Here is a 25,987-nt window from a genome sequence, read left to right as displayed (position 1 = left end):
TGTTCCAGGCCTGACTGATTCTCGATCTGTGCTTGGCGTTGCCCGGAGTCCAGTGGCGAGGCCGTGGCTGGGGACTTGTGGGATGTTGGCCATTGTAGGGATGAGCGTCCTTGTCGCCCCAGGCAGCGTTCGACGAATGGGAAATTCCGTGAGTGAGCTTAAAGCGTTGAGGTTCTGTTGTACATAGCTTGTATGAGAAGGATGTTATCGATGATAGCTTTCCAACCTTCCGCCTACTTTGTGGACTGGACACTGACCTCGGATGTGCAGCCCACCACTTGTCGAGGAGAATAAGGTTCCCTGTCATAGGCCGTGCTTCTGGTAGATCGCAACTGGTAGGATAATATTGTACTACAAATCTGAGACAAGATGTATCGGAGCCTCGGAGACCCGTAAACGTTGCGTAACGCGCGGCTATGCCCAGTCGGACAGGCACCGATATATCCCCGCTGAATCATGCAGGCCTCACTGATCACTGATACATAACTGACTGCAAAGCCAAACATGGCGCCCCGGAGTCTCTTGTGGGGATCCCCGCGTTCAATGGTTAAGTTGCAGATTGTGGGAACGAATGAAAGAGCAGCTGCAGAATGCTGAGCACTCGGCCTGGACTCATCGGAGCCGAGGATGATCTTCACCTTTCCTTCACTCAGACTTCAGCTTTGACTGGCGCCACAATCAAGAAATTCCGGTCATTACAGCCATCGAGTGCTGCAGCTTTGAGACTTTGAGACCTGGACTGTTGATAAATTTCCGACTGACAGTTTTGTGTCTCGAAAGGTGTCCCTCATTTGCAGCTCATTTGCAGCTCATTTGCAGCTCATATGCTGTGGCTGCCTTGATGTCCCACGAAGCCATGGCAAAACCTTGCCAGCGTCCCACCATCGTCTGTCTATCAAAACCATCTTGACCATCGTCCCCGCACACAGTGGGAAACTTGAACCTATCACAGCCATCACAGGGGCTACAAGTAACGGTGCTAGGCTTCCCTCGCGACGCGGTATTATCGGTCGTTGCGATGCTCTCGCTCTTGCATACAAAGTCCTCTTCCCGCCCCCCGGGAACCGTGGGGTGACCGACGCGAGAGCTACAGCCTTCATTGACTCCTGTGCCGACACCCGCCAACATGGCTTCCAACACTCTATCAGACGCAGCGGTCGAGAAGGGTGCGCAGCCCAATGGGTCAGATCTCGTATCGGTCGAGGAGAAGAGAGAAGTGTCAAGTGAAAAGCAGATTGAGGATGCCGACGCAGGCGACGGTAACCTTCATTACGACGAGGTCGACGAGGAGCCCGAACTCCACATGCGAACCTACGTGGCCCTGTTTTCCATGTTTCTGTTGAACATGGTCCAAGTTGTCGCTCTCCAGGGGCCTCCTGCTGTGGTAAGTGCGCCAACGCGAGATGGGATCTGGCGACAACATTGTGAACTAACGGGGCCGTCTGAGATATAGCTGGACTGGATCGGTGACAGCCTCGAAAACCCACAAACGCAAACCTGGGTCCCCAACTCTCTGTCACTCGTACAGGCAGTGCTCGGCCCAGTCATCTCGCTGGCTTCCGATACCTTCCAAGCGCGAAAAAGCATCCTCGTCGGCTCGTGCCTCACTTCCTTGGTTGGAGCCGCCATTGCTCCAGGTTCCCACGATATGGGCCGGTTGATCGCGGCTCAAACATTGATCGGCTTTGGATTTGCCGCTGTACCGCTCGCCTATTGCGTGCCGAGTGAAATTCTCCCCAGAAAATGGAGGCCGAGTAAGTGCACTGAGCACAACACCTTCACTTGTGTGGCAATATGGCTCACGAATACTGCAGTGGCGCAAGCTTTCATGAACGTGGCCGCGGCTCTGGGTGCCATTATTGGCCCCATGGCAATTGGTGCCCTAACCAAACGTGATCCACTGAACGGATGGCGAGACTTCTACGTATGTTGACAAACACACCAGATTTTCATGTCGGACAAAGAGCTGACGAGCAATGTCCAAACAGTGGATCCAAGTCGCCTTTTGGGGTGCCACGGCTGCCGGTATCTTCGTGGGTTACAGACCGCCCAAACGACATACCCGTTTGGATCACCTTTCCATCTGGCAGAAACTCGGGCATTGTGACATTCCAGGTTGCTCCCTGCTCACCGTAGGGCTGTCACTGTTCCTGACCGGTCTCAACCTGGGGGGAAATCTCTACCCCTGGACCAACGCGCGTACCCTCGCTACTCTTATCATCGGACTCGTCATCTTGGTCGTCTTCGGTGTCTATGAATGGAAGGGCACCAAGATGGGTATCATGAACCATGAACTCTTCCGCGGCGGCAAGGCACAAGGTCGAACATTTGCCATTTGCGTGGGCTTGATCTTCATCGAGGGCATCATGCTCTTCTCGTATATCGTGTTTTATCCAGTCCTGTAAGTTCCGCTTTCTAACACTCCAATGGATGCGATTCGGTCTCTAACCATCCTTTCGTTTTAAGGACAACCTCCCTCTTTGAAACCGACCCTTTGTTGCTCGTGTCCCGAGAGATGCCATACTGGGTCGTCGGCGGCGCCTCTACCATCGTTTGGGGCTACGCAAGCACCCGGTTCCGCACGATCCGCGAACCCCTGTTCGTCGGCTATCTCATCTTCACGGGCGCCATCGTCGGATTCGCCTGTATACAGCCCAACGACTCCACGACCACCTGCGTCTTGAGCGGCCTCGCCGGGCTCGGGTTCGGTGCCCCCTTGATTCTGATCATCACCGGTGTGCAGCTCTCCACGCCACACAGCTTGATCGCCACGGCCACGGCGGTGACGACCTCTTCTCGAGCAGTCGCCGCGACCGTCTTCACGGCCATCTACGCGGCAGCTCTGAACGACCGAATCGCCGCCAACATCCCCAGCGGCGTGGCCGGAGCTGCCGCGGGAGCCGGTCTCCCAGCGGCTTCGATCCCAGCCTTTGTGCAGGCCCTCGCGGGGAACCAACCTGACGCCCTGAGCAATATTCCAGGCGTGACTCCAGCGATCATTGCCGTCGGCGTCACGGCCTTGAAACAAGCACTGGCGGACTCGATCCGCGTCGTGTACATCATCGCCGCACCGTTCGGGGCCCTGGCTTGCGTCATGTGCTTGTTCATAGGCGACCTGCGCAAAACCATGAATTATATCGTCGAGGCGCCCGTCGAGGAGCTGCACGCCAAGAAACACCATAGAGAACAGACTGCGTGATTTGAGGAGATGATTGTGTGCGCGCGCGCACACACACAAGGAAAGGCCGATGAAGGCGTCACGGGCGAGGCGGTGAGGCCAGGTAGTAGCTGCCGTCGTCTCATGAGAGCATGATCTACAGTATCTCTACGTCGATATTCGCTCGGTTCAGCAGGTTACCTAGCCTAGCCTAGCTAGCTAGCTAGCTAACAGCTACTGTATGCAACAAGCTATTTCGATTCTTCCTTAGGGCCTTGGATCGTAGAGAGTGTGTACGGTAATGACGAAGTGTAGGGCTCAACGGAGCCCAGAGGAAGTCGGGCTCAGGCCTGGGAACGAACCTGGAACTTGTACGGAGTACGGGCATTGGCATCGCATGCATGCATGCGGCGTCGTGTCATGTCGTACTGTATCCGATCGAGTCAAGTGGTCGTGTAAGACCTGTTCGCACCTTCAATACCTTGTGCCATGCCGTGCCGTGGACACGTAGACTGTAAGTAGCCTCAAGTATCGTAAGTCTGCTACCTACTGTATGCAACGCAATGCCAGGCTCAGGCTATGCATTCAAAAACATACCTACTGTATCCTATCGAGCTTACATATCCTTCTCCGCACTATATCGTCCCATCCTGCCCTGTTTCCAGGCCCGTGTGTGCCTTTGCGCAAATCTATGCCCCACGCGTTTTTTCAACAACCCACCGCCTCACCCCCTTAATATAATTCGTCGTCCTTCGGTCGTGCGCGTGCGTTTGCATCTGCGCTTGCACGGCAGAAGACCGCCTCGACGGCCTGGGTCCCGAACAGGTCAAAAACTCTTTACATTCGGTCCAGCTGGTCGTGGTGTAGATGACGAAATTGCCGAAGCCGTGCAACGGCATGCAGGCCGCCGAGGTCAAGTAGAGGCCGTAGATCTGGTCGTCGGGCGCGATGAAGTTGTTGTACACTCTGTTGATGGAGATGGGGACCTACACAGTGCATGGGTTGTGAGTTAGTGTTGGAAAAAGAAATAGGCAGATATAGCAGCCCGTGAAGCAGGGCAAGGCAGAGGCAGTCGATGAGGTCAAGTGTGTCATGTAGACAGACATACCCAAGTGATGAAGAGCACAATGGTGCAAAGAAAGGCGAATTTGGCGTATTTCCAATGGATCGTGTCGAATCGAGAGGATGACCGTCGAGATGGCGGGAATTGAATCTGTTCGCCGGGCCGGAGCATCGCTTGGTCGGAAGGCGAGCGGTCGAGCGTGACGGTGGGGGAGACGGGCGACCACGGCGCAGAGAAGGAGGGCGAGCGTTCTGATGTCGATGAGTCGATGTCCTGTTTGTGGTCCTGTGAATCGTGCCCGGCGTGGGACTCCAAGTCGAGCGCATCATGCGAATGGATAGGTGCAAGTGGTTCGAGGCCTTTGAGTTCGGCGGATGTGGATACGTCATATTGGTCAGTGTTCATGGTCGTAGTTGTTGCAGACGCCGCCGTTGTCGTCGGTCCCGAGTTCTGTTTCCTAGTCGGTGTGCCAAAGGCTCGCGTGAAGCTTGAAAATCGGCGCTCTCGTGGCGGAGGAAAGCCATCTGGCCCGAGAGCAGGCGGGTCTCCTCGATGCAAGACACAGTTGGCTTTGGCGGCTTTGACCTTCTTGCGGACAAGGAGGATTTGCTTCCCACTGAGCGAGAAGAGGAAGATGGCGATCAGGATGAAGCACCTATATTGCAGTCATGTCAGAACACGGATCCCATCAAGGCAGGCCCGCCTATGCCTCGACGACGCACCATATTGGGACATAAAATGCCTATAGGCGGAGAATATCTTTCTCCCGGCCGATCCAACACCACATCGTCGCGGGCCCATACAAGGTCTTTCCATCGGGCCTCCAGCACAAGAAAACCAAGGCCGGAATTGAGGGCAAAACAAACGCCAGTATCACGGCATAGAGGTCGATCTTTTTCAACTCTGTCGCTTTTCTCTTCGTCCGAACCGTGAGAAGCACATTAAACGCCATGATCATAACCTGAAGAAGCAAGTCAGTATAGGTGGAGGTCGCCTGCATTTGCAACATCTGCGTAATCGTACCAATAACGGGTCCGTCATCACAAACCATTGAATAAAAAAACCTTGCGTTTGACACCAGGCAGAACTCCTGCCAGCCCTGATAGGGTACTGGCCCCAACTATATGCAAGGCAACCGAAGATGTTGGCGATGGCGATGGAAAAGGCAAGTCGGTTGACCGGCTTTTGCAGCGGCGGGTAGCTGAGGAAGCTGATTATCGTGAACGACGAGCCCGATAGAGACAGACATGACGATACCCTGGCAGCGATATCGAGAGCCTGGGACTGGTCGTGTGAGAACGTTTGATTGTAGCCGGACATGATCGTCTCCACATTTTCGACGTATGGGTCAGAGCGTTGGCTCAACAGTTATCGGACGGCCGTCGTGGCGGCGGCAGCGGCTGTGCTCGGCGTCAGAGGCATCGAGCCGCCATATGCGCGACGCGATCTTGGGTTGCCCTGTATCTATCTCTCCTTCCGCTGGTCGAAGAATTGGGTAGTCGGGGTGGAGCGACCAAGGCGTAAAAGATAGAAAACGAAAGGAAAACATGCTTGGATGATCGAATAGGTTCAGCTTAGGTCCAAGGGACTCTGCCGAGCGAGGGACCTGAAGGAAAAGCCAGTGGGTGATCCTGACAAGCCCGTCAAAATGTGGGGGGAGAGGCCAACAATGTGGTCAGAAGTCGGTAGCGAGCCTCGGGAGGGTCATGGAGGGTGAAGGCGGGGAATCGACTGGCCCCTGATAGACCACTCAGGCGACGAGCTCCGGGGGCTGACAATGAGGATCAAACCGGGGATTACGGAGCACATAGTACGGGGTACTCCTTAAAGACTGGGGGTTCATTCGACGACCAGTGCGTCGGCCAAGTGCGCTAGAGACGCGCAGGCGAGTTGGTACGCAATGGTGTGTATGCGATTCGCGTAGGCCATCCGTATCAGGACAGGATTCCAAACTGTGAAAGGAGTCAAACAAATAATTGCTAGAGTGGTTCGTCAGTCGCAGTGTAACGGCCGACTTCGAGCTCATGAAGGTGTCGGAGAAATGAAATGCAAGGAAAGAGAAACACGAGATTGTGGAGGCCGGAGCCATCGATCGGCGGGGCTGCATTGACGACACCAACCTCACAACCTCATCAGGTTCTAGGCCTTCATCCGGCTGGTCTTTGGGATGCCCTCCTAATGTCTTTGTGCCATCCTGTGGCCGTGTGCAACATGTCAAGCAGTTCGACGCGCGGTCTGATCTCGACCGTTAACAGAATGATCAAAACGGTGGACTGTCGCCAAGTCATTTACCCAACACTCACCCAGCACTCACCCAACACTCACTTCCGCGTTTTGCCGGCTTTGAGATTCAAGCAAAGTAAAGACGTCTTAGCACTTCAAGCTAGGTTCGCCCTCGCTTCTTAGAGCGCCCTGGGGAAGCAACAGTTTTGGATTGAATCGGATTAAATGTCTTTCATTAAAGTCGAGCTTTGAGCTCAAGAAGTCTTGTAGTAGAATTAAAACTCGCACAGGACCAGCTGTGTCATGAGAAGTATATACAAAAGAAAATCTCCTTTCCACCATAAGACTGAGAATGTTGAATCGTAAACGCATCAAGGCCAACGCCCAGTCGAGCATTTAGTGCTGCTGGCACTCTGGGTTGCCGAGGTCGTGTAGAAACGCCGCAGTGTTGAACTCGGAGTAGACTGTGTCGATCTTCTTCTGCTCGACGTCGACGCTGAAGGTGATGAGTCCGAGCACCGGCATGGGATTGCTGACCTTCACTTGCGGGTTCTGGATGCCGGTGGCATTCCAGCGCCAGGAGATCTGGTCACAGTTGTGGAAGGTTGACAGCGTTTCGACGTCCGGCAGAGGCGGTGTCACGGATTGACTGGCGATGAAGGCCTGCAGCGAGGGAAAGGCCGGGGTTCCGAGCTGAAAGCATCAGTCAGCCGTTGGACTAGCAGGGAAAGAATTCATCGTGGACTTACAGGTCGACTACCCAAGGTGTTGATCGAATCAGACCAGACAACGAACTTGTCCGAAAGGATGGAATCGGCAGTCTTGTTGAATTCTGGACCGCCTGGGTATTCCAGCAGGTACGTGTAGCCATCGATAAGAGTCTGCACATCGCCTTTGGTCAGGCACTTGTCGTTCATGCCGTGACCATAGTGTTGATCATAGCTACCGTTGTCGTCTCCCTGTGCAGGTACATCCGCTGACGAAGACGACCAGTCACCTTGTGGGCGAGCGAAAACGGCGGTCAGGAGGGCAAGGCTTGCAAGAATGGTGCTGTGCATCTTGATTGGTGTCGAGGTGGTCGATGATACGGTTGTAAGAGGGCTCAGAGCCGTGTCGATATTGTCGATGTTGTCGATGTTGTGGGAGCAAGCAAGAATGTCGGTTCGATCTGGAGGTATTGTCCCTCATAGCAAGGAGAGATCCTGTACTTATATCTCATTCTTGGATCACAGCATGATCTTCCAGAGCGGCGCTGTGCCGGTTGATTTGCCTCGTAGGCCGAAGATGTAGATCATCATCAACATGCGGGTTCCTGCAGATGTCTTGAAGCTTGAACGGTGGAAACGCGGCAATCATGATATGCATGTTGTCAGTTGGCCCAGTTGAACGACGTGTCAGTGCAAGGCTGTCAGCACATCTGTGGACACCAGTGGTGACAGCACCGCACACCATTGGATTGTCTGCACGCTGGATTCAAGTGCGTTGGAATTGGATATTTCATGGCATCATACATTTTCAGGCGTGGACTGCACGCTGACGTCTCGGGACCAATTTCCGGTCGAAGAGATCCAGATCACCAACTGTCTGCATGATTTGGAGGAACGCTCTCGGATTAGCACTCTTGTTTGCAAAGTACCTATATGCGTGGCATCGTTACCTGCCGTGAGGCGCTCCGTGCGATTTATCCCGACAGAGAAATTTGGCAATTGTTGCAACGACGTCCGTCATCAGTGCTGTCCGTGACGGAAACGATAGGCATGCCGGAACATATAAGACGATGGAAGCCTGAAGTGCACCGGGGAACATTCGTTCCGAAGATGGTTGATGCCATGGATTGCGTTGCGTGCTCTACGCCCTCCATCACCGGAAGCGGAGCAATAATGTCGAGCTCTAAATCTGCCTTCCGAAAACTGACAGCTTGTCAAGCGGAGATTGAGCGAAGCTTAAATTCATCAACCTCGCCGATTGGGAAGTTCTGCTGAACATCACTACCTAGTACAGGACGATAGCTGATTCGTGGCTACTCAAGTCAACACATACAGATGGAGATGCACAGGCCAAACGAAATTGAGCAAACACCTTCTCAACCGCCAGCGGCTTTCGAAAACACCTGGAAATCACTGTTCTCCATCGTGCATATGCACGTGAGGCGAGTGAAGATTGGCTCAGGCCGCGGAGAGGGCAATATCATGATCGAGAAGCAACCTCTTCTTTCTGTTCGGAGATCAGTGCTTGCAAGCTTCCAGGCATTACGTACAAGCTCTTCACGACCAGTCGTGCCGGACACTTCGCCAATCTCTCAAGCCCCGTTTCTATCGTCCATGTATCGTCGTCCTCGCGCTCACATCAAATCCAATCCCGCATGCTCTGACCACGCCCTAGTATGCGAATGTGGTGTCTAATTGGTCTGAACACTCGCGCAATGAAATCTCCCACCTGCTGGCCACGCTCGATCAACACCTTGCAATGCAACATGGAAACAAGCATGAATCACCCCATTATCCCCTGGCCAGCGCGTCTATCTTCTTCATCGTGTCGTTAACCTCGTTGAGAAGGGCTTTCCTGAAACCGCGGGCGTCTGATGAATCCACGTCGATAGCATCCGCCTTCAATATAACGTGCGTCATGACGCTCTCGCTCAACCTCCGGTGCTCTTTCTCTCGCTCCTGGGAAGATGAAGGAGGATTGTTGATAAACCTGCGACAGAGTGGCAGCCATTGCTCGTGGAACGTGTCTGACAGACCTTGCAGCTTTCCCATCGGTGTATTGGGGTCCGCTCTGGGCACTGAGGTGGGAACAGGGGTAGACGACGTCGGCGGACGAGATGGCGCTGTTTGGGATGGCGCAGGATGAGGTGAAGTGCCTCTTGACCGGGACGGCTCCCGTCGAATGGGGGGTCGATCGTCAGACTCGGGCCTCAGGTTGCCACGAGATTGTCGCTCTGAAGCCGTTCCAGTGGAAAGATGGCCGTTCGGATGGAGAAAGCTTGAGGATGCAGGGGGAGCCTGTTGCGATCGAGGCAGGTTTTCGTCGCTACGGTGCCGAACGGAAGAGGGTGCCCGGGGCCGCCGCCGAGGGTTTGTTTCCGGAATTTCTTCGCCGCTGGACGAATGGCTATCTCTGTCACTGTAATCCAGAGAAACGTCGGTCTTGATGGCTGCCACCTCGCTGTTCTGCTTCATGTTGTATCTTCTCAGCGGCCACGAATCATGTTTGAGATCGCGTTTCTTGTAGACAAGCCTGACCCTGCGCGGATCGGTCGTGAGATATCGAGCGACCGCCTCCCGCAGCTGGCCAACATACGCAGTCTCTTCGCTAATAGAATATGCCGGGAATTCCACAGGAATTATTGACGCCATGTAGCGCACGAGGATGACGTCGGGGGCATCAGATTCTTCAGCAGGTTGCGTGCCATTTTGTCGGTATGTGGAATGGCGATGGGAGTCTTGCAGCATGCCCTGATCGGCATCGATGTACTCGAAATGACTGGAAAGGTTTCGAGCATAGGGATCGACGATGTTGCTGGTGTACGGCGAGCCCCCATTGCGGCTGCCGCCGTGGGCGATGTAGCTGCCGTAGCTGCTCATGAGAAAGCGAGCACAAAGGTAGATAAGCGAAAGGAGGAGAGCGGCTAGAGTGGTGTAGGAAGCGGCAGAATACTCGGTCAGGAGGAGGTGGAGGCCGTCGTGGAAATCAGCAGGCAAATGTTGGAGGATCGGCTGTGCTAGGCTGTAGAGGTTTTGCTGGATATCGGAAGACCAAGTCTGAAGACTTGAGGAAGCCACGGTGAAAGGTATCGCTCAGCAACGGCGATGATCGAGTGTGAACTCCGATGGATGGCTAACTCGCAGTGTGTTGGAACGCGGCGGTGAAAAATGGTGGTTTCTGTATGAGAAAGGCAGGGCAGATCTCGACGTCGTCACGGAGGGGGAACGGGTATGTAATATTGTGGATCTGCTCAGCAGGGGATGGAAAGCTGTCGAGGAGGCGAAAGGGGCGGGCGGATTACGAGTAGGGTTGTAGATTTCTTTGAGACACCGGATGACAGGCAGAGGAAAAGGTTGGATTGGCCGTGGTTGTACTCCTTTCTGCAGGAGGCAGGCGCAAGGGATCGCAGAGTTCAAAAGCCGCAGTCTGGTGCGATGCGAGTTCTGTTAGGCTCACCTGGACTGGCTGATGCGGGCGACCGAGCGAAGAACCACGAAAACCACTAATAGAACCAGCCTGGATGACGCAGGTGTTCGGTGGAGCGAACGCGCCAAATTTTCCCTCCTCTTACCGGGCCTTTGGTGAGACCTTTGGGACTTTCTCAGGAATATGTGGTCTGATTAAGCTCCAGTACGACGGAAACGTTTCTGCCACCCATTTGATTGATAAGAGCGCATTCCATGAAGAGGTTCTTCAGCAGGCAATAATAAATCGCCTGCAGGGTGGCGCGTGAGATGTTGCGTACACAGCAGAGGACAAGGCAGCATCGGAACGGAAGAATATTTTCGCCGAAGGCGGAAGTGACTCGGCCTTGAGAGCTGAGTTGAGGTGTGAGCACTTTGTCTTGCTGTTCTCTACGAGTCTGTCCCTTTGGTCTTCACACTGTACGAGGTAGCACTCGACCTGATCTTTCAGCCTCATCATGTTACGACAGCACTGCCACAGTGTCCATTTCTCACTGATATCGAGCAAACCCTAATTTCTCTCCCGTTGCCTCCTGTGCCTCCGCTACTTCGCCTTTTTCACATTCAAACATGCCACAGATGGTGTTAGCACCAAGCAGTCACCCAAACGAGGGAGATCTGGATGGGTGTACCCCGGATATGGGACGATATACAGTACTATTGTAACATTGTCATTCCTGACTCGTTTTATACACCTTTTCGAACCAGCTTCTCGCTCGCACTTCGGCGGTCCGTATATTTGTTGCAGTTGAGATTCCATGTATCCAACAGGTCTTTGTGCACTCACTCCTATTTCTACATGCCAATGTCCATCATATTGTACCACTATGGCAACCTTCACCTCAAGTTGTCAATGCTTTCAATGTGTATCGAGATTATCCCTCGTCTTCGGCGTTTCTGTCAACCTCTCCAGACGGAGCTTCTTTCTCGGGCAAAAGCATACCTCTGAATCTAGGCCTTCCTCTTGAATCTCGACTCTTCGGACGGGGAAAATGCCGTTTGATGTCATACCGCAGGTCCTCGGTGAATCTGATTAGTCCCGCGTGACCGTTAGCTGCGTGGGCGCGTTCCTGGCTTGCGTCCGGTATGTCCGGATGCTCCTCTTTCGAGGGTGACAACCCACGCTCCCACGCTGTCTGACTCGTCTCCCCCACGTCTCCATCCAACTTGTAAACACGGGCAGTCCCATGCCTGCTCGTAAAGAAAGCTTCCAATTCCCGTCCAAACAATTTGCCCGCCATCGGCTATTGTCCTTGACTTATAGGCTATTGCCCAGAGTGCATGAGCCTTCCAATTTGTGCGGAGTACAGGCGAGCTGACAGACGCGAGCCGCGACAACCCCCAGTCGGCCCAACACGAGAAATCCACACTACTGGTGCTACTGGTGCTAATGTGGTCCGAGTGACCTCACGCATACGGGGGCTGCCCTGCGTCACTGGGCATCATTTTTCTGCTTCCGAGAGACAAATGAGAGACGTCCCTCAGGTGCTCTCCTGCGACATCAGATACTGGGGCTTCGTCATTCGTCTCTCGCTCCTGCTCAACATACAGGCTGCTCCTTTTTGTGCAGGCTACGTCCAGCAGCGCCTTACTGAGCTGGCGGTAAGTCTTCCGATAAGTCGAAGTCGAGATTTCGCTGTGCGACTTCCCTCAATTTGAGCATTCACTTGGGCCCAGCTAGGGAATTTCATCCCTTCGGCGTTCAACTGGTTCTCATGTTGACCATTATCACACCGCCCGCTACTTCTCACTTCACCTCTCCTGAACCTATAAGTCAAGTACCGCAATCATTTTTCTCCGCTACTCGCAAGTCTGTCGTCCCTCCTGCTGCCGTCGAAGATGGATATCTACGACATTCCGAACCTCCCCAACGTCAGCGAACCCCGAAGTCTGTCACATTCAAGTTCCCATGGCTTGGCCTCAGTCATCTTGTACATTGCTCTCGTTCTCGCTGTTTTTAGCGGCATCTATTGGTGCATTCAAGATTACCGTTTCTTCCTATCCTTAGGACGAGGTGGTCGTAAGTCATTCCCCCTCGGACTCGCTGCTCTATTTTCGTGGCAGCAGTTTGCGTGAGAATCCTGACTCGCGACTGTGGCTGATGCCTTTCAGCACAATACAACGCCGTCGGCTGGTTCAAGGTGCATATCATGACCAGACCTTTCACCCTTGCTCAGCAAGATCAAACCTGGACCGGTGATTATCCCGATGACGGCGCTCGCAAAGAGATCATGGCACTGCCGATACGTCAAGGTCCACGGCCAATTATCAGAGGCATTGCTCCTCAGAGACAATTCGATCAGCTACCAGAGCCGGAAATGAATCTGGTAAGTTTCAGCTCCCTACACTCATCCGTTGAAATGCAGAAATTTCGCTCGCTGGGGACCACTTCAGACTAACACGTTGTAGCGTGTACTTGATATCTTCTCATCCTTTGTCAAAGCCAATCCTCATCTACTGCAAGAACGGCTCTCACATGCCGAGAAACACAACCTTGCGCTATTTGTCCACCCAAGCCTCATGTCTAAGCCCGACAACCTGCCAGAGGTTGCGCCGATATTCAAGGGGGAAATAGGGCACGTTCACGGCGAGAGCTCGTTACACCTATACTTCTCACCCGCCGATGCCAAGATCATCATCGAAAAAGGGTGGGCTGAACGACATCGCTGTGCAAGGACTCAACCCTGGTGGTTTGGTGGCATCAAAGCTATGTGGGGCATTGGAGACTCTTTCCTAATCGTGTATGCTCCGAGAAACGAAGCCGAGTTGGAAGTCTTGAAGACTTTGATCAGAGCGAGCGCCATGTGGATGACGGGCGAACAACCAATCGTCAAGCCTTGAGCAGACAGCCAGTGGAGGAGCAACGGCCTAGAGTTGTGAATACGTTATGGGACAATGCCGCTGGCCATCCCGGGTGGTGCAGCAACACTCCCCCGAGCTGCGACAGAGCAGGACAGAGCAATAGAAGGAAGGTGTCGGAGGTGACGCTGGGTAGAGCAGCAAGGAACGGGCGCGACGTCGAGCATGTGCTTTTCTAGCATGGTGTTTAGGTGTCGGGTAAAAGAGCCGGCAATGACGGAGTTTCCTTTTCCACGAGCCTATATCCCGCGAACAAGGCCTAATGCTGTAACTCGGTTAAAAGCGGCGAGCCCGCCGATCACCAGCTGCTTCCTCCCGAGTCAATCGGATGTGATTGATTTCTGATCTCAACGTCCCTCCATCCCGTCCGGACTTGTGACGACTTGCTTGCATTCAACCATCTACATCATGGCCGCTACGGTCCCGCGCTGTCGTTGCCTAAATGGTCAGCAATGGTCTTCACCATTCAAAGTATTCCTCCCTCAGGCTACACCGTCGACATCGCGATCATTTGCCACCACCACCGATGACATTCCGACGCCCAAACCGCGGGTCCAACCCACCACCTTCGCCGACAAGCTGAACGCTGGCCCTTCATTTTCAGACTTTGTCTCTGGCAAAGAACCACCCCTACAACCATCCGAAGCGTATGCACTGAAGACCGCACTCGTGGGACCAAAGGGCAAACAGAAAAGAATAACCCGCCTGCCAGAGTGGCTCAAGACACCCATCCCGGACACGTCGTCATATAAGAAGATCAAGAACGACCTGCGCGGCCTGAACTTACACACGGTGTGCGAAGAGGCGCGCTGTCCGAATATTTCAGATTGCTGGGGCGGGAGCAGCAAGTCTGCGGCGACCGCAACGATCATGTTGATGGGCGATACGTGTACGAGAGGGTGCCGATTTTGCAGCGTTAAAACATCCAAGGCGCCACCGCCGTTGGATCCGCATGAGCCGGAACATACCGCGGAAGCGCTGTCACGATGGGGACTAGGGTACGTGGTCTTAACCAGTGTTGATCGGGACGATCTGGCCGACGGCGGGGCGCATCACTTCGCGGAGACGGTGCGGAAGATCAAGTCCAAGGCGCCTGCGATTCTGGTCGAGTGTCTAACGGGCGACTACGCGGGAGATCTGGAAATGGTCAAACTGGTCGCCACGTCCGGATTGGACGTGTATGCGCACAACATCGAGACGGTCGAGGCGTTGACTCCGCAGGTCCGCGACCGGCGCGCTACATTCCGGCAGTCGCTCAGTGTGCTGCAGGCCGCCAAAGCCGCAAAGCCTGGTCTCATCACAAAGACATCAATCATGCTCGGGCTCGGCGAAACCGAGGAGCAAATCTTCGATGCTTTGCGAGAACTCCGTGCTGTCGACGTCGACGTGGTCACCTTCGGACAGTACATGCGTCCCACCAAGAGGCACATGCCGGTCCATGAATATGTCACGCCGGATGTATTCGAGCAGTGGCGAGTACGGGCGCTAGAGATGGGGTTCCTATACGTGGCGAGTGGCCCGTTGGTAAGGAGCAGCTATAAGGCCGGAGAGGCATTTATCGAGAATGTGTTGAAGAAGAGAAGGGCCGGACGTGGGGAGACTGCGAATGCGGATCTGGCGAGGGAAATTGATGGGAAGGGGTTAGAAAGCGGGAATTTGTGATATCCAATATTGAAGGCACGACAGTCTTGGAGTAATTTCTCCAGAGACATATGATCCACGTTGGTCATATATCAAGGATCTGCCTACGGGTGAGATGGCCATTGTCAACCAATGGTCATTTGATCGCAATGCTCAACCGCTATGTTGATGATATCTGCTCCCCCACATCATCGCCCTTGAAGAGCAACCACTATTCCTTGACCGTAACGCCACGCTGGGTCTGCAGACTAGGGAACAAACAGTCCACCTGACAGGGTATCAGTCGGGAGCGCTCAACTGTGGTCTGTACCCGATTAAAACTCCCAGTGCAACTCCCATCAATGCACCCATAGCTTCTTCGTGACATCCTACGTATCTAATGTTTTGCATTCGGCACTCTACGCCCCGCGCTGCCAATTGAAACCAACACCTCTCACCCACAACTTCCGCACTCCGGCGCCCTCACGTCGTCGATACCGCCCATCCTCCTACCACTGCCGTTGCTGCCACCGCCACCTCTAGACCCTCCGCCGGCTCCACCACCCGGTGTGCCACCACCCAATCGACCCAAGCCACCACCCCACGTCGGCCGCGCCTGATGCGCATTCGGCCTGCCGCGTGTGTTGAACTGGCTATTCTGCGCGGCGGTATATGGGTCGAGCGAGAAGAGAGACACGAAGTACAAACCCAGGAAGTTATAGACGTCGGACGAAAAGCGGGAAAGGCGGGCGGAGAAGGGGGGCCTAGAATGGCGCAAAAGTCAGGAGCCGTGAAGAGGTTGAGCCGCTGCTGGGAGGAGGGAGAGGGAACGAGGAGGAAGGTGCATGACAAGCAACATAGGACATACGATTCTAGGACATGTCCCGAGGAGGAGACGTAGGCTGGTTTGACGGGCGGCTTGTTGGCGGCAGAGGAGGGAGGTTTGTCCATTGTACTCGTGTGTCGATGGATGGTGGAGTGATGGCCGAGCTTGGGTTTGCTTGACGACGTGTATCACAAGCCGGGCGAGGACAACGGCAGAGGGTATGTCGAGGATAGATGACTCTTCAGTCTGTAGTTCGCAGATGGATTGGCACGGTGGAGGGAGCGAGGACAGGGAACTCAGTGGGGAGTGACGGAACATCACGAGGCTGCGCTGGCTGGAAAAAGGTTGTGCCGTGCCGGGCTCGGAAGCGCGACTTTCTTCAAAAGCAGCGTCGCCGAGTCCACGCTTCAAGGCGGCGTCGTGGCCGAGCGGCTAAGGCTCGATGCAACTCGCTTGCATGGGCTGGTGGAGGCTGAGCCGGGCGAAAGCTACTTCGGACTGTATCTACGGAGTACTCGGGACTCACTCTATATAGTAAGTCTCTGAGTGAGCCTGGCTTGAATCGCTTGTTGGTACGGAGGGGAGCAGCAATGCGGGAGAGACACTTAGCTCAACCTTTCCCCGATCCTTCACTTCATACATACGAGTCAACCGGAAGTGAGAAAATATGTTCTCCCACTCATCTTTGCACCACAAGTACTTGTACTATGTACTGCTCACGCGGTAGGCGAAATCATCTCCCAACGCCTGACGCGGCCTGTCTTCCGGATCTTCGGTGCAGAACGGCACCGCCTCGCGAAGGGCAGAATCTCGTTCGACGCCACCATCTACAGCCCCTGCTTGGCTTCTTGATGAGGGGGTTCTTTGGACACTTGGTAGACCATCTCGTCCATCTTTTCCACCTCTTTTTCAATTCCGCGTCCCATGATTTGAAGCTCTGCCAGAACATCCTGTGCTTAAGAGTTGGTGCCCTGAGTTAACCAGAAGTTGTCCGCCCGTCGTTTCGACTTTCGCTCTGGTTTGCTGTGGCCGAACTTGAACGGTGTAATTGTCCGCGAGGCTGAAGAAGCAGTCTCGCTTTCAGTGGCAAACATGACCACAACGAATGGCACGTTGGGCATCTCTCTGAACAACACCCAAGAACTCGATGATGTCTTCGTTACTGGCTGGATGCCATCCGCAACAGACCAGAGGCACATCGGATATTCTGTGGACCTGCACCGCCACTATCCTCCTCTGTGTATGGACAGCCGTGTGCCTCAACATTCCGGTACCGGGTGAAGGCCCTTTACGACGATTCTGGCAAAAGGTCGGATAGACAGTAATGGGATTGCTCGTCCCAGAGATCGTTCTCTTCACGGCCTGGGAACAACTGTCGAGAGCACGGGGCTTGGTTCGGTTTCTCAACGAAGAATTGACCCGACAACAGTCGGCAGGCAAATTGAAAGACAAAGCTCCCCGCAAATTCACCTTGAAATACGGCTTCTTCGTCTGTAAGGGTGGGCTTCGCATGCCTGCGCCAGAATTTGCGGGATCGACACCGCACGTACCTTTGTCACCCTCGGCGATCAAGCTTCTGGCGCAAAATGGCAGGTTTCTGCAAATTGAAGACTCAACCATCAAGGACCACGGCAAGTCTGACGCCCTCGCAAAGACACTGATCCGCCTCCAGATCTTGTGGCTCATTATAGAATGCGTTGCTCGCAAAGTTCATGGTCTACCTCTATCTACCCTCGAGATACACACTTTCGTGCGCGTTGTTTGTTCTCTTGCGGTCTATATTTTATGGCTCCAGATCAGTATGGCACAACCTCTCATTAAATTGTTCTCAGGTTGGAAGACAGCGTCTTCTGGACTCGGTCCTCGCCAATATTACGTACACCAACGCTCTCTAGAAACGCCGATTATCTGATTCTGATTTCCTATTTCAGAAACCTCTTGACATTGGTGAGAGCACCATAGCCGCTCTGTCGGAAGATGATCATGACTTGATGAGCTTGCTCGAAGTCTCCACACGATTCCGGTCATGGTCAATCCGTTTCTTTCTCCCGGACCACAATACGACCTTCAGACTTTCCACGACTCCCACCTGTGAAGTATGGGGTGACGTCGATGTGGACTCACTCCCTTCAGCACGTTTCAGCAAACCCTTGAAGACACATCGAGGTAGAGCCCGGCCGTCGAACCTCGAGCACGGTATAAGTTCAAAAACATGGAAGCCAGACCATTATCCATCAGTCAAAGACCTCGAATGGCAGTTTGACCGTCCTGCGTCGAGCGAGGTCGCAGTGGTCATGCGCTACAATGCAAAGACAGAGGGCCAGCATCGATTCAAGTACTATAAAGTCCCCGTGGATGAGGCCCATTCCCTCAACCAGGCGACTCTGGGCCGTGCGCTGTTAGCGTTGCAACGACATCCCGATCTCGCCAAAAGTATCTGGCACTGGGATTGCAACAGTGCAGTTGCGTAACCGGATGTCGAATGTGCCTTCCCTTGACTGGGGCCGGGCGGGGACATCTATCCAACTTCTCACACTCACCGTCTATGGGGCAGTCCACCTGACGGCATGGAACGCACACTTCCCCACTGAAACGGAACAGTGGCTATGGCGCTGTTCCGCCATATTCTTGGCCGCAACTGCAATTATAGCACCTCCCCTCGCAGAGTTGTCCTTGAAGTGTCTTATGAAATTTGTGTCGATGCGGTTGCAGTCGCCCATCATGTTTTCCCCCTGGGTTGTTGGAGTCATCCTGCTTGCTCTGGACTTCCATGCTGCCGTTGCTGCTCACGTTTTCGCGCGGTTCTTCTTGGTGATTGAGTCCTTCATCGGCCTCCGGTGAGTACTAGCCGGAGTTTACGCCATGGTTCCCTGGTCAAACTATATACCACATATATAACGAACGATTCACGAGGCTCTACCAAATAATTCATCAAGGCTGTCCTTGTAAAAGCCTACTAAAATGAAAGTATTGGCATGGCATGGCATCGCGTGGTTGTACAGGGTGGAACCATGAAGGGCGGACAGGGAGGAGACCTCCTCTACGACGCAGCACTATTCATGTCGTATCCCATCAACAGTCACACATTCTTCTCGTGGCTTGTCGAGCATGCTGTGCACGAGGGGAGAGTTCCGGGCGGAATACCAGAGAGTGGCAATACTTTTATCTATTCGCTTTAAGCGCCTCTAGACCTCCGCACAACCGAGTCCCACTAGTACCTCGTTCGGGGACAACGATTCCAGTACCATAGCAAGCTCTAGATCGTCGAGATCTCTCCACTGGCGACGAGGTCTCGTACTTGTCGGCACCCGAGTTGCGCGAAGACGACGACCGCCACGCAGAATAGGAATTCGACCCGATTTTGGCAAGTCGACAGCATATCACATAGATGTACAAGCGTACACACACATAGGTAGTATGGTATTCTGCAATCGAACTTATCCAGCTCGTACATGGACACGCCACCAGACTAAGGTACCCGTATCATGTATGTGTAAATCTCTGCCTGTTTAGAAGCAAACAGCACGCACGGGGCAAGACAGAGACCAATTGATTCCACGCATCCTCTCAACAGAGCTCGCTGAATTCTGGTTTTACAAAGCACGGTACTACACTCAGGTTTATCTACCGTCGCATTTCCTTTCCCACATGCCTTTGCGATACCTTTTCCCCAGCTCGAGCCCACCCACTCACTACTCTACCGCCTTTCCGACATCAATCATGCTAAAAAGCAATCCAAACCCCTTTTACCACGTTCCTCCAGCGCCATGCCCATGCACATGCACATGGACCCGCGTCCAATGAACCTTTTTTCCCGTTTTCACCCAGAGAGACATAAGAAAAATCGTACGCTATCGAGGGCGGACTTGCGTTGCGACGACACCGAGAAGAAACACATCTGTGACCTCCGTTTTACTGCTGCTGTGCAGCGGCTCCCTCGCCTCGTATTCTCTTCCCCTGACCACTGCCTTCTGCGACCTCGCCATCCTCCCGAGCTCTCTTGTTTCCGCCACCAGGGGTGAATTGAGCAGCCTGAGGATTCAAAGCACCTCGACTACTAGGACTCTGTGCACCTCCTCCACCTCTACCTGCTTGTTGAGGAACTGCGGTATGTACGTTAGGGCCTCCACCGCCTCTGCCGCCACGAGGAGCTCCACCACGACCTCTGGGGATACCGCTTGCACGGCCACGCACGGATCCGCCACGAGGAAGGCCCGACTGGAGTTGGTTCATCAATGCCGCGCCGGGTTGCTGAGGTTGTCGGCTAGCTTCAGGAACCGTAGACTGTGCCGGTTGGGCAGGTTGTGAAGGCGTAGCAAGGGTTGCAGAGGGCTGGAACGGATTCGGCTTTGGTTGTTGTGGGGTTGACGGGACAGCGGCAGGTTGTTCTGGAGCCACAGTTTGAGGCTGCGCATTTTCCTCGGCCTTTGGAGCTTCTGGCTTGGGCGGTGTGGGTGAAGGTGCCGTCGTAACTTTTGCTGGAGTCGGTGCAGCGGGCGGTGCAGGAGCTGCTGGCTTAGAAGCTGCCGCCGGTTTGGCGTCTTTGGCCACTTCCCAAACTTCTCCGACGGGCTTCTGTGGAGTCTCTTCTGCTGCTTTCTTGACGACATCGAGTTTCGCAGATGCGACGGCGAGTCTGCTCTGAGACATATTCAGCTTGACAGCGCCCCGCTTTTCTGCCAACTGTTCAGCGTTTTTGACTTGTTCTTCGATCCTTTTGGCTGACTCCTCATCGAAATGGAGTTTCTGCGTTCGAAGCTCCTCTTGATGCTTGCTAGCAAGTGATTGTCGCTCGCGGTTGAGATTCTCCTCATACTGTTTGAGGAGAGCCTGCTTTTCGGTTGCGAACTCCGCCTCCTTCTGCTTGATAATGTTCTCTTTCTGAGCGTTAAGCTGCTCCTCAAGCGGGTTATCAGTGGCAGGAACAGATCCACCCGGTTGGGAGTCCTGTGACTCGCTGAGCTCCTTCTTGATACTCTCCCTCATGCTTTCTTTCTCCTTCTCGATCCTGTTCTTGATGGTATTGCCGAGAATACGCCGTATAGTTTGGTGCTGGTTGGCGAGCATCCTCGCCTTTTCGTCAGATAGAGACAACAAGACATCGTCAGGGATCTCCCCGTGGGTGACAGGGGCCGTAGCCGGCGTCGCATCTTCGCTTGGCTTCTGCAACTCCGTCGCGACAGGTACAGAGTTAACGCGGAGAGCTTCGATCTCTTGTTGATGCTCAGCATCGAGCTTCGCCTTCAGTTCTTCGAGAGCGGCAACCTTCGCTTGCTGAGCCTGTTGTTTGAACTCGGCCAGCCGTTTGTTGAGAACAGCCTCATTAGCTGCAACCCTTGACTTGAACTTCTCTTCCTGCGTCGACTTCAGCTCGTTAAGCTCCTTGTCCTTCTCTGCCAATGACTCTTCAAGTTCTTTCAGCTTGGCTTCTAGCTCGGCAGTATTGGTATCCGTGGTGTCGTTCGTGGTCGGAGCATCGGGTTCGGCAGGAGGATGACCGTTGACCTGAGTGGTAGCTGCTGAAGTCGCCTGAGCTTGAGCGGCAGCTAATTGCTCTTTCAGAGAATCGATCTCGATTTGCATAGCGTCTCTTTCGGCGACAACGACATCAAGCTCAGACTTTCTTTCGCGGAGAGCAGTGTTCTTCTCTTTAATGACGCCCTTGAACTGAGTCTCCAGTCTCGTCTTTAGATCACCTCTAGCTGTATCAATTGCTGCCTGCGCACCGTCGATCTGGGCTTGAAGTGCGGTCCGAGCCTCGTCGCGCTCTGTAACAGCCGTTGCAAGCTCGGTGCGGGCTTCATCGCGTTCGCGCTCGAGGGTAATGATCTTCTCCTTGAGAGCCTCGAGTTCTGCAGGATCGACTCGGTCGTATTTGGAGAGGATATTCTGGGTACGCTGCTGCCAGTGATCTCCGTCCTCTTGGCTGAGCTTGAGTTCCCCTTCTCTCAACTCAAGCAGGTTCTCCAACTCTGCAATGCGCGCCCGAGAAGACTGGATCTCGTCCTCAAGCTGCTCGACACGCTTAGTCTTCTCCGCCAAAGCTTGAGAAGCTTGCTTTGCTTCTGCTCGCAAAGTCACGCTGCTTTCTCGGAACAGATTCAGCTCATTGAGAGTGTCCATCAACTTGTTGTGACTGAGCGCATTGCGCTCCGCATCGGCTTCAGCCCGGCGCTGCTGGTCGAGCTTGAGGCGAGTTTCGTCAAGCTGGGACTGAGCGAAATCCAGTTGTTGACGGAGGCGCTTGCCTTCTTGAACAGAGAGCTGATACTGGACGTCGACAATATCCTTCTCCCGACGGAGATACGTGATCACTTCTTGGAGTTTATCAAGCTCCGCGGAAGGCTGAGTGTTGGATTCCTCATTGCTGGTCTCCGCCAGCGCAGTACGATCACGTTGCAGAGCTGTGATCTGTTGAGTGACACCCTCCAACTGACCATGAAGAAGGTTGTTCTGATGGGCCAGCTCTTCGCGGCGCTTCTTCAGGTCCGAGAGCTCCGTCTCGTACCGTTCTTTCATTTCGTCCCAACTGGCCTGCTTCCGCTCCAGATCTCCTTTGGCAGTCTCGGTCTGCGTTCGCAAGTCAACGACTTCGAGCTTCAGTTGATTAGCTTCATCTCTGACAGTATGCAAAGCCTTGGCGGCCTCTGCGTGCTTGAGGAGTTCGTTCTCGTAGTTCTGTTGTGCTTCTGTCGCTATCTGTGCTTGGACTTTCGAGGCCTCAAGGTTGAATTGGGCTTGCTCGGCACTCTTTTCAGCCTCCTCTTTGAGCCGTTCGATTTCAGACTCGAAACCCGACTTCTGCTCATCCAGCTTCCGACCAAAGTCTGCTTGTTCATCCCGGAGCCGTGAAAGTTCCTGGTTGGTGGTGCTGAGCTCAGCAGAGATGTCTTCCAACCGCTGTTCAAGATCCTTAATCTTGGCGTCCTTTTCGGCAACCAGGGCCTCTGTCTCTTCTCGATATTGGTCGTTCGTCTCGCTCAGTTCTTGAAGACGTTCCTCGCTGGACTGACTGATGTTCTTGTAAACTTCGACTTGTTCGTTCGCTCTTTCAAGCTCAGACGTCTTCAGCTCAAGATCTCGCTTGAGCTCGGAGACTTCCACAGCCAACTCTTGTTCTTTGCTCAGAGTCGTCTCCTCCCCAGCATCGGTCCCATTTGCAGGCTCTGCAGGCTTGGTCAAGACTTCCAAGCGTTCCTCGGCAGAACGAAGTTCAACAGTCAGCTCATCAACTCTAGCTTGTAGGTGATCCCGGGCTGTCTTTGCGGACGCGAGTTCTTCTTTCGTTGTGCCTAGCGTCGTGACGAGGTCATCGATACGTTTCTGAGACTGTTCGTGTTCGTATTCGCGCCGTAATGCTGACTTTTTGCTCTCTTCGATTTCGTCGTTGAGCTTCCGCTTGGTGGACTGAAGTTCGGACTCTAATGACTCTGCTTGCGACTGCAGTCGCCGTCTCGTCTCAGCGTCGGTCTGCTCACGCTCGTTGACCATGGTCTGCAGACTTGCATTGAGCTGGTCGAGGCGACTTCGCTCGTTCCGCAAAGATTCGTTATCCTCAATCAACCTTCGCTCAACAGTTTTCCAGAGATCTTTCTCGGCCTTGAGATTCGCGGAATCTCGACGCAGACTGTCCAGCAGATTTCGAGCTTCGACCAGCTCCTCCGCAACTTGTTGAGTCTTTAGTTCTTGCTTTGTGGCGTTCTCCATCGCAGTCCACGACCTCTTCTGAATCTCGCCATTCTCAGTCTTGAGAGAGTTGTAGTTGGCCTGCAGCATCTCATAACGTTGATTTGCTGCTGTCAACTGTCCAACGGTCCGACTGATCTCAGTCTGTAACTGAGCATTTTTCCTGCCCAACTCCGCGACTTGATTTTTCAAAGCACTGTGATCTGTTGAGGCTTCTTGTCGGTAAGAGTCGAAATGTTGTTGGAGGTCTCGAAGAAGTTTGGCATAATCGGCGTCGCCGCCGGGCACCGATCCTGCCGGAGACTCGCCACTGGGAACAGGTAGTGATCGTGAGAAATCGTTCGGTTGGACTTGACCCGGTAGATGGCCGCCACGCCTGGTGAGCATGTTGCGGAACATGTCTCTCTCCTTGATGAACGTCTTGGTTTGAGCAACCATTGATTTCAACTCGTCTTGATAAGAGGCAATTTGCGCGCGGGCTTGCTCCAGTTCCTGGTTGAGCGCATGGTTCTGTTGCTCATGTTGCTTCGCCTCGTTGCTTTCGAGTTCGCTAATCAGGTTGCGGATAGTCTTCAGTTGGTCCTCGTTCTGCTGCTGCAACTCGGAGATGTTCTTGAAAACAACCAAACGCTGATTGATCAACTGTTGGTTTTCCGACAAATTGGCCATATCATCGGATAAGGCGGCTTGGGTCTGTCTTTCCAGTTCCTCAAAATCTTCCCGAGTCAGAGCCTCGCCTTGCTCACGGACATACTGCTCCACCAGCAGATAGCGAATCTCTGAGCCTTTGTCGCGCAGCTGTTGTGCGAGAACCTCGACCTCTCTCGACGCGCTCTTCAGCTGACCTTGTACATGCTTCAATTCTTTTACTGCCGAGTCTCGATCACTATTTGCTTTGTCAACAATCCTCGACATCTCCACGACTTCACTCTGTAGGCGGGCATGATCCTCGCGCAGCTCCTCGATCTCCGGCTTGCTGTTTTCGAGCTCGTCAACCATAGCATCGAGGCTCTCCTGCAGTTGCTCTCTGGCACGCTTTTCGCCTGCTAATTCACTTTCAAGCTTCTTGTACTCGGAGAAAAGCTGGGTCATGGTCATCTGTGACTTTCCGCGTGATACACTTGCGGGCGAGAAGATACCACTTGGGGTCCCGGGTCGGAGAGGTGTCGTGATGCCGGAGCCATTGGTTGCACGGTGAGGCGTGCTCGGTCGTGCGCGAGCATCCTCAAGTTCGCCCTGCAGTCGTTCGAGGGACCTTTCCAGCTCGGCGACTCGCTCTTCAGCAGCCACCCGATCATTGTGCTCGGTCTCAATTTCAGCTCGGATAGCACCAATCTCATCTGCGGCCTCTTCACGAGCCTCCTCCAGAGCCGCGGACAGTTCTTGGACGCGCTGTTTGGCGGTCTCGGCGGATGCAGCCTGTAGTTCAGCCAAGCGGTTGACACTCTCGAGCTCGACTCTGAAGGAATCCTCGGCAGAAATCTTGTCTTCGCGCATTTTCTGCACCTCCTCCAGCGTCTCTTCAAACTTGGTAATCTGCTCCTCCAGACGTTGCTTCAGCGCCGACTCGGAGCGTCGCAGGGCCTCGAGTTCAGAGATGTACTGTTCATTCAATCTTGAAAGCTCTGAAATGCGAGCATTCTTCTCCTTACGGAAGTTGGTATGCTCATCGGCCTTGATTCTTCGTTCATTCTCCAGCCACTCATTGTTTTTCTTCAGCAGTTCCACCTCCTGCAATAGAGATTGCTCCTTGAACTTTGCACTTGTGAGGGATGCGTTTGCGGACTGAACTGATTGTTCCAGCGCTGTGACCTGCTTTCGAAGCTCGGCTGCCTTCTGGTGCTGCGCGGACAGATCCTGGGACAAGCTTTCGTAGGCCGTGTTCTTCGACTCGAGAAGTGCGAGGGTGTCTCGGTTCGAGGCTTCAAGGGAAGAAATACGCGACTTAAGCGTGTTGATCTCTGAGCTCTCGTTCGTGGTTGCAGCGCGATACTGTTCAAGCTCAGATTCCAGCCTCGAGCGGACGTTCTCTGCAATCACAACGTTAGCACCCGTTGCAGACAGAAGAACGCATGATTTTGTTACCGGAAGTCTGCAATTCCACGCGTAGTTTACTGGACTCCGCAAGGGCCTTGTCTCGGGAATTTTGCAGCACCTTTGCCTTGGATTCACTCGTCCTCACAACTGTCTCCAACTCGACCTCGAGCTTGACCTTTTGAGACTTGTTCTGTTCAAACTCTTTGACCTTTGCCTCGATAGCCTTGAGCAGAGAAGTCACCAGCTCGGCTGTTGGATTGGTCAGAAGCGAATTGACCGAGGACTCAGGGAGTGATGAAAAGGCCGACACGGCTCGAACGTCGACTTCGGCAGCCATAGCGCGA

The 25,987-nt window shown here is 53.8% G+C and overlaps 11 protein-coding genes across 11 annotated transcripts; 5 read left to right on the top strand and 6 right to left on the bottom strand.

The window, feature by feature from the left end:
* Positions 1 to 1,126: 1,126 nt before the first annotated feature.
* G647_00341 (uncharacterized protein) lies at positions 1,127 to 3,199 on the top strand (the record flags this gene model as incomplete). The annotated part of the gene is made up of 5 exons (XM_008723744.1): positions 1,127 to 1,384; positions 1,454 to 1,754; positions 1,815 to 1,924; positions 1,989 to 2,401; positions 2,467 to 3,199. 5 exons carry the CDS (start codon positions 1,127 to 1,129, stop codon positions 3,197 to 3,199), a joined length of 1,815 nt encoding a protein of 604 aa, XP_008721966.1.
* Positions 3,200 to 3,889: 690 nt separating this feature from the next.
* G647_00340 (uncharacterized protein) lies at positions 3,890 to 4,625 on the bottom strand (the record flags this gene model as incomplete). Its single annotated transcript, XM_008723743.1, has 3 exons — positions 3,890 to 3,933; positions 3,981 to 4,143; positions 4,266 to 4,625. 3 exons carry the CDS (start codon positions 4,623 to 4,625, stop codon positions 3,890 to 3,892), a joined length of 567 nt encoding a protein of 188 aa, XP_008721965.1.
* A 337-nt stretch (positions 4,626 to 4,962) lies between these two features.
* G647_00339 (uncharacterized protein) lies at positions 4,963 to 5,540 on the bottom strand (the record flags this gene model as incomplete). Its single annotated transcript, XM_008723742.1, has 2 exons — positions 4,963 to 5,181; positions 5,244 to 5,540. 2 exons carry the CDS (start codon positions 5,538 to 5,540, stop codon positions 4,963 to 4,965), a joined length of 516 nt encoding a protein of 171 aa, XP_008721964.1.
* Positions 5,541 to 6,839: 1,299 nt separating this feature from the next.
* G647_00338 (uncharacterized protein) lies at positions 6,840 to 7,501 on the bottom strand (the record flags this gene model as incomplete). Its single annotated transcript, XM_008723741.1, has 2 exons — positions 6,840 to 7,136; positions 7,193 to 7,501. The coding sequence occupies 2 exons, from the start codon at positions 7,499 to 7,501 to the stop codon at positions 6,840 to 6,842; spliced, it is 606 nt and encodes a 201-aa protein (XP_008721963.1).
* A 1,440-nt stretch (positions 7,502 to 8,941) lies between these two features.
* G647_00337 (uncharacterized protein) lies at positions 8,942 to 10,030 on the bottom strand (the record flags this gene model as incomplete). Its single annotated transcript, XM_008723740.1, has 1 exon — positions 8,942 to 10,030. The coding sequence occupies one exon, from the start codon at positions 10,028 to 10,030 to the stop codon at positions 8,942 to 8,944; it is 1,089 nt and encodes a 362-aa protein (XP_008721962.1).
* A 2,424-nt stretch (positions 10,031 to 12,454) lies between these two features.
* G647_00336 (uncharacterized protein) lies at positions 12,455 to 13,456 on the top strand (the record flags this gene model as incomplete). The annotated part of the gene is made up of 3 exons (XM_008723739.1): positions 12,455 to 12,635; positions 12,728 to 12,942; positions 13,025 to 13,456. The coding sequence occupies 3 exons, from the start codon at positions 12,455 to 12,457 to the stop codon at positions 13,454 to 13,456; spliced, it is 828 nt and encodes a 275-aa protein (XP_008721961.1).
* A 426-nt stretch (positions 13,457 to 13,882) lies between these two features.
* G647_00335 (lipoyl synthase, mitochondrial) lies at positions 13,883 to 15,136 on the top strand (the record flags this gene model as incomplete). The annotated part of the gene is made up of 1 exon (XM_008723738.1): positions 13,883 to 15,136. One exon carries the CDS (start codon positions 13,883 to 13,885, stop codon positions 15,134 to 15,136), a length of 1,254 nt encoding a protein of 417 aa, XP_008721960.1.
* A 412-nt stretch (positions 15,137 to 15,548) lies between these two features.
* Positions 15,549 to 16,045, bottom strand: G647_00334 (uncharacterized protein; the record flags this gene model as incomplete). The annotated part of the gene is made up of 2 exons (XM_008723737.1): positions 15,549 to 15,858; positions 15,963 to 16,045. The coding sequence occupies 2 exons, from the start codon at positions 16,043 to 16,045 to the stop codon at positions 15,549 to 15,551; spliced, it is 393 nt and encodes a 130-aa protein (XP_008721959.1).
* Positions 16,046 to 17,012: 967 nt separating this feature from the next.
* On the top strand, positions 17,013 to 17,201 carry G647_00333 (uncharacterized protein; the record flags this gene model as incomplete). The annotated part of the gene is made up of 1 exon (XM_008723736.1): positions 17,013 to 17,201. One exon carries the CDS (start codon positions 17,013 to 17,015, stop codon positions 17,199 to 17,201), a length of 189 nt encoding a protein of 62 aa, XP_008721958.1.
* A 43-nt stretch (positions 17,202 to 17,244) lies between these two features.
* G647_00332 (uncharacterized protein) lies at positions 17,245 to 18,391 on the top strand (the record flags this gene model as incomplete). Its single annotated transcript, XM_008723735.1, has 2 exons — positions 17,245 to 17,796; positions 17,852 to 18,391. 2 exons carry the CDS (start codon positions 17,245 to 17,247, stop codon positions 18,389 to 18,391), a joined length of 1,092 nt encoding a protein of 363 aa, XP_008721957.1.
* Positions 18,392 to 19,832: 1,441 nt separating this feature from the next.
* G647_00331 (uncharacterized protein) lies at positions 19,833 to 25,980 on the bottom strand (the record flags this gene model as incomplete). Its single annotated transcript, XM_008723734.1, has 2 exons — positions 19,833 to 25,636; positions 25,692 to 25,980. 2 exons carry the CDS (start codon positions 25,978 to 25,980, stop codon positions 19,833 to 19,835), a joined length of 6,093 nt encoding a protein of 2,030 aa, XP_008721956.1.
* Positions 25,981 to 25,987: the final 7 nt, after the last annotated feature.

The sequence above is a fragment of the Cladophialophora carrionii genome, assembly GCF_000365165.1.
Source record: "Cladophialophora carrionii CBS 160.54 unplaced genomic scaffold supercont1.1, whole genome shotgun sequence".
In the NCBI taxonomy this organism is placed as follows: Eukaryota; Fungi; Ascomycota; class Eurotiomycetes; order Chaetothyriales; family Herpotrichiellaceae; genus Cladophialophora; species Cladophialophora carrionii.
Note: the sequence above shows the minus strand (reverse complement) of the source record. Positions and strands in the feature narration are given on the sequence as shown.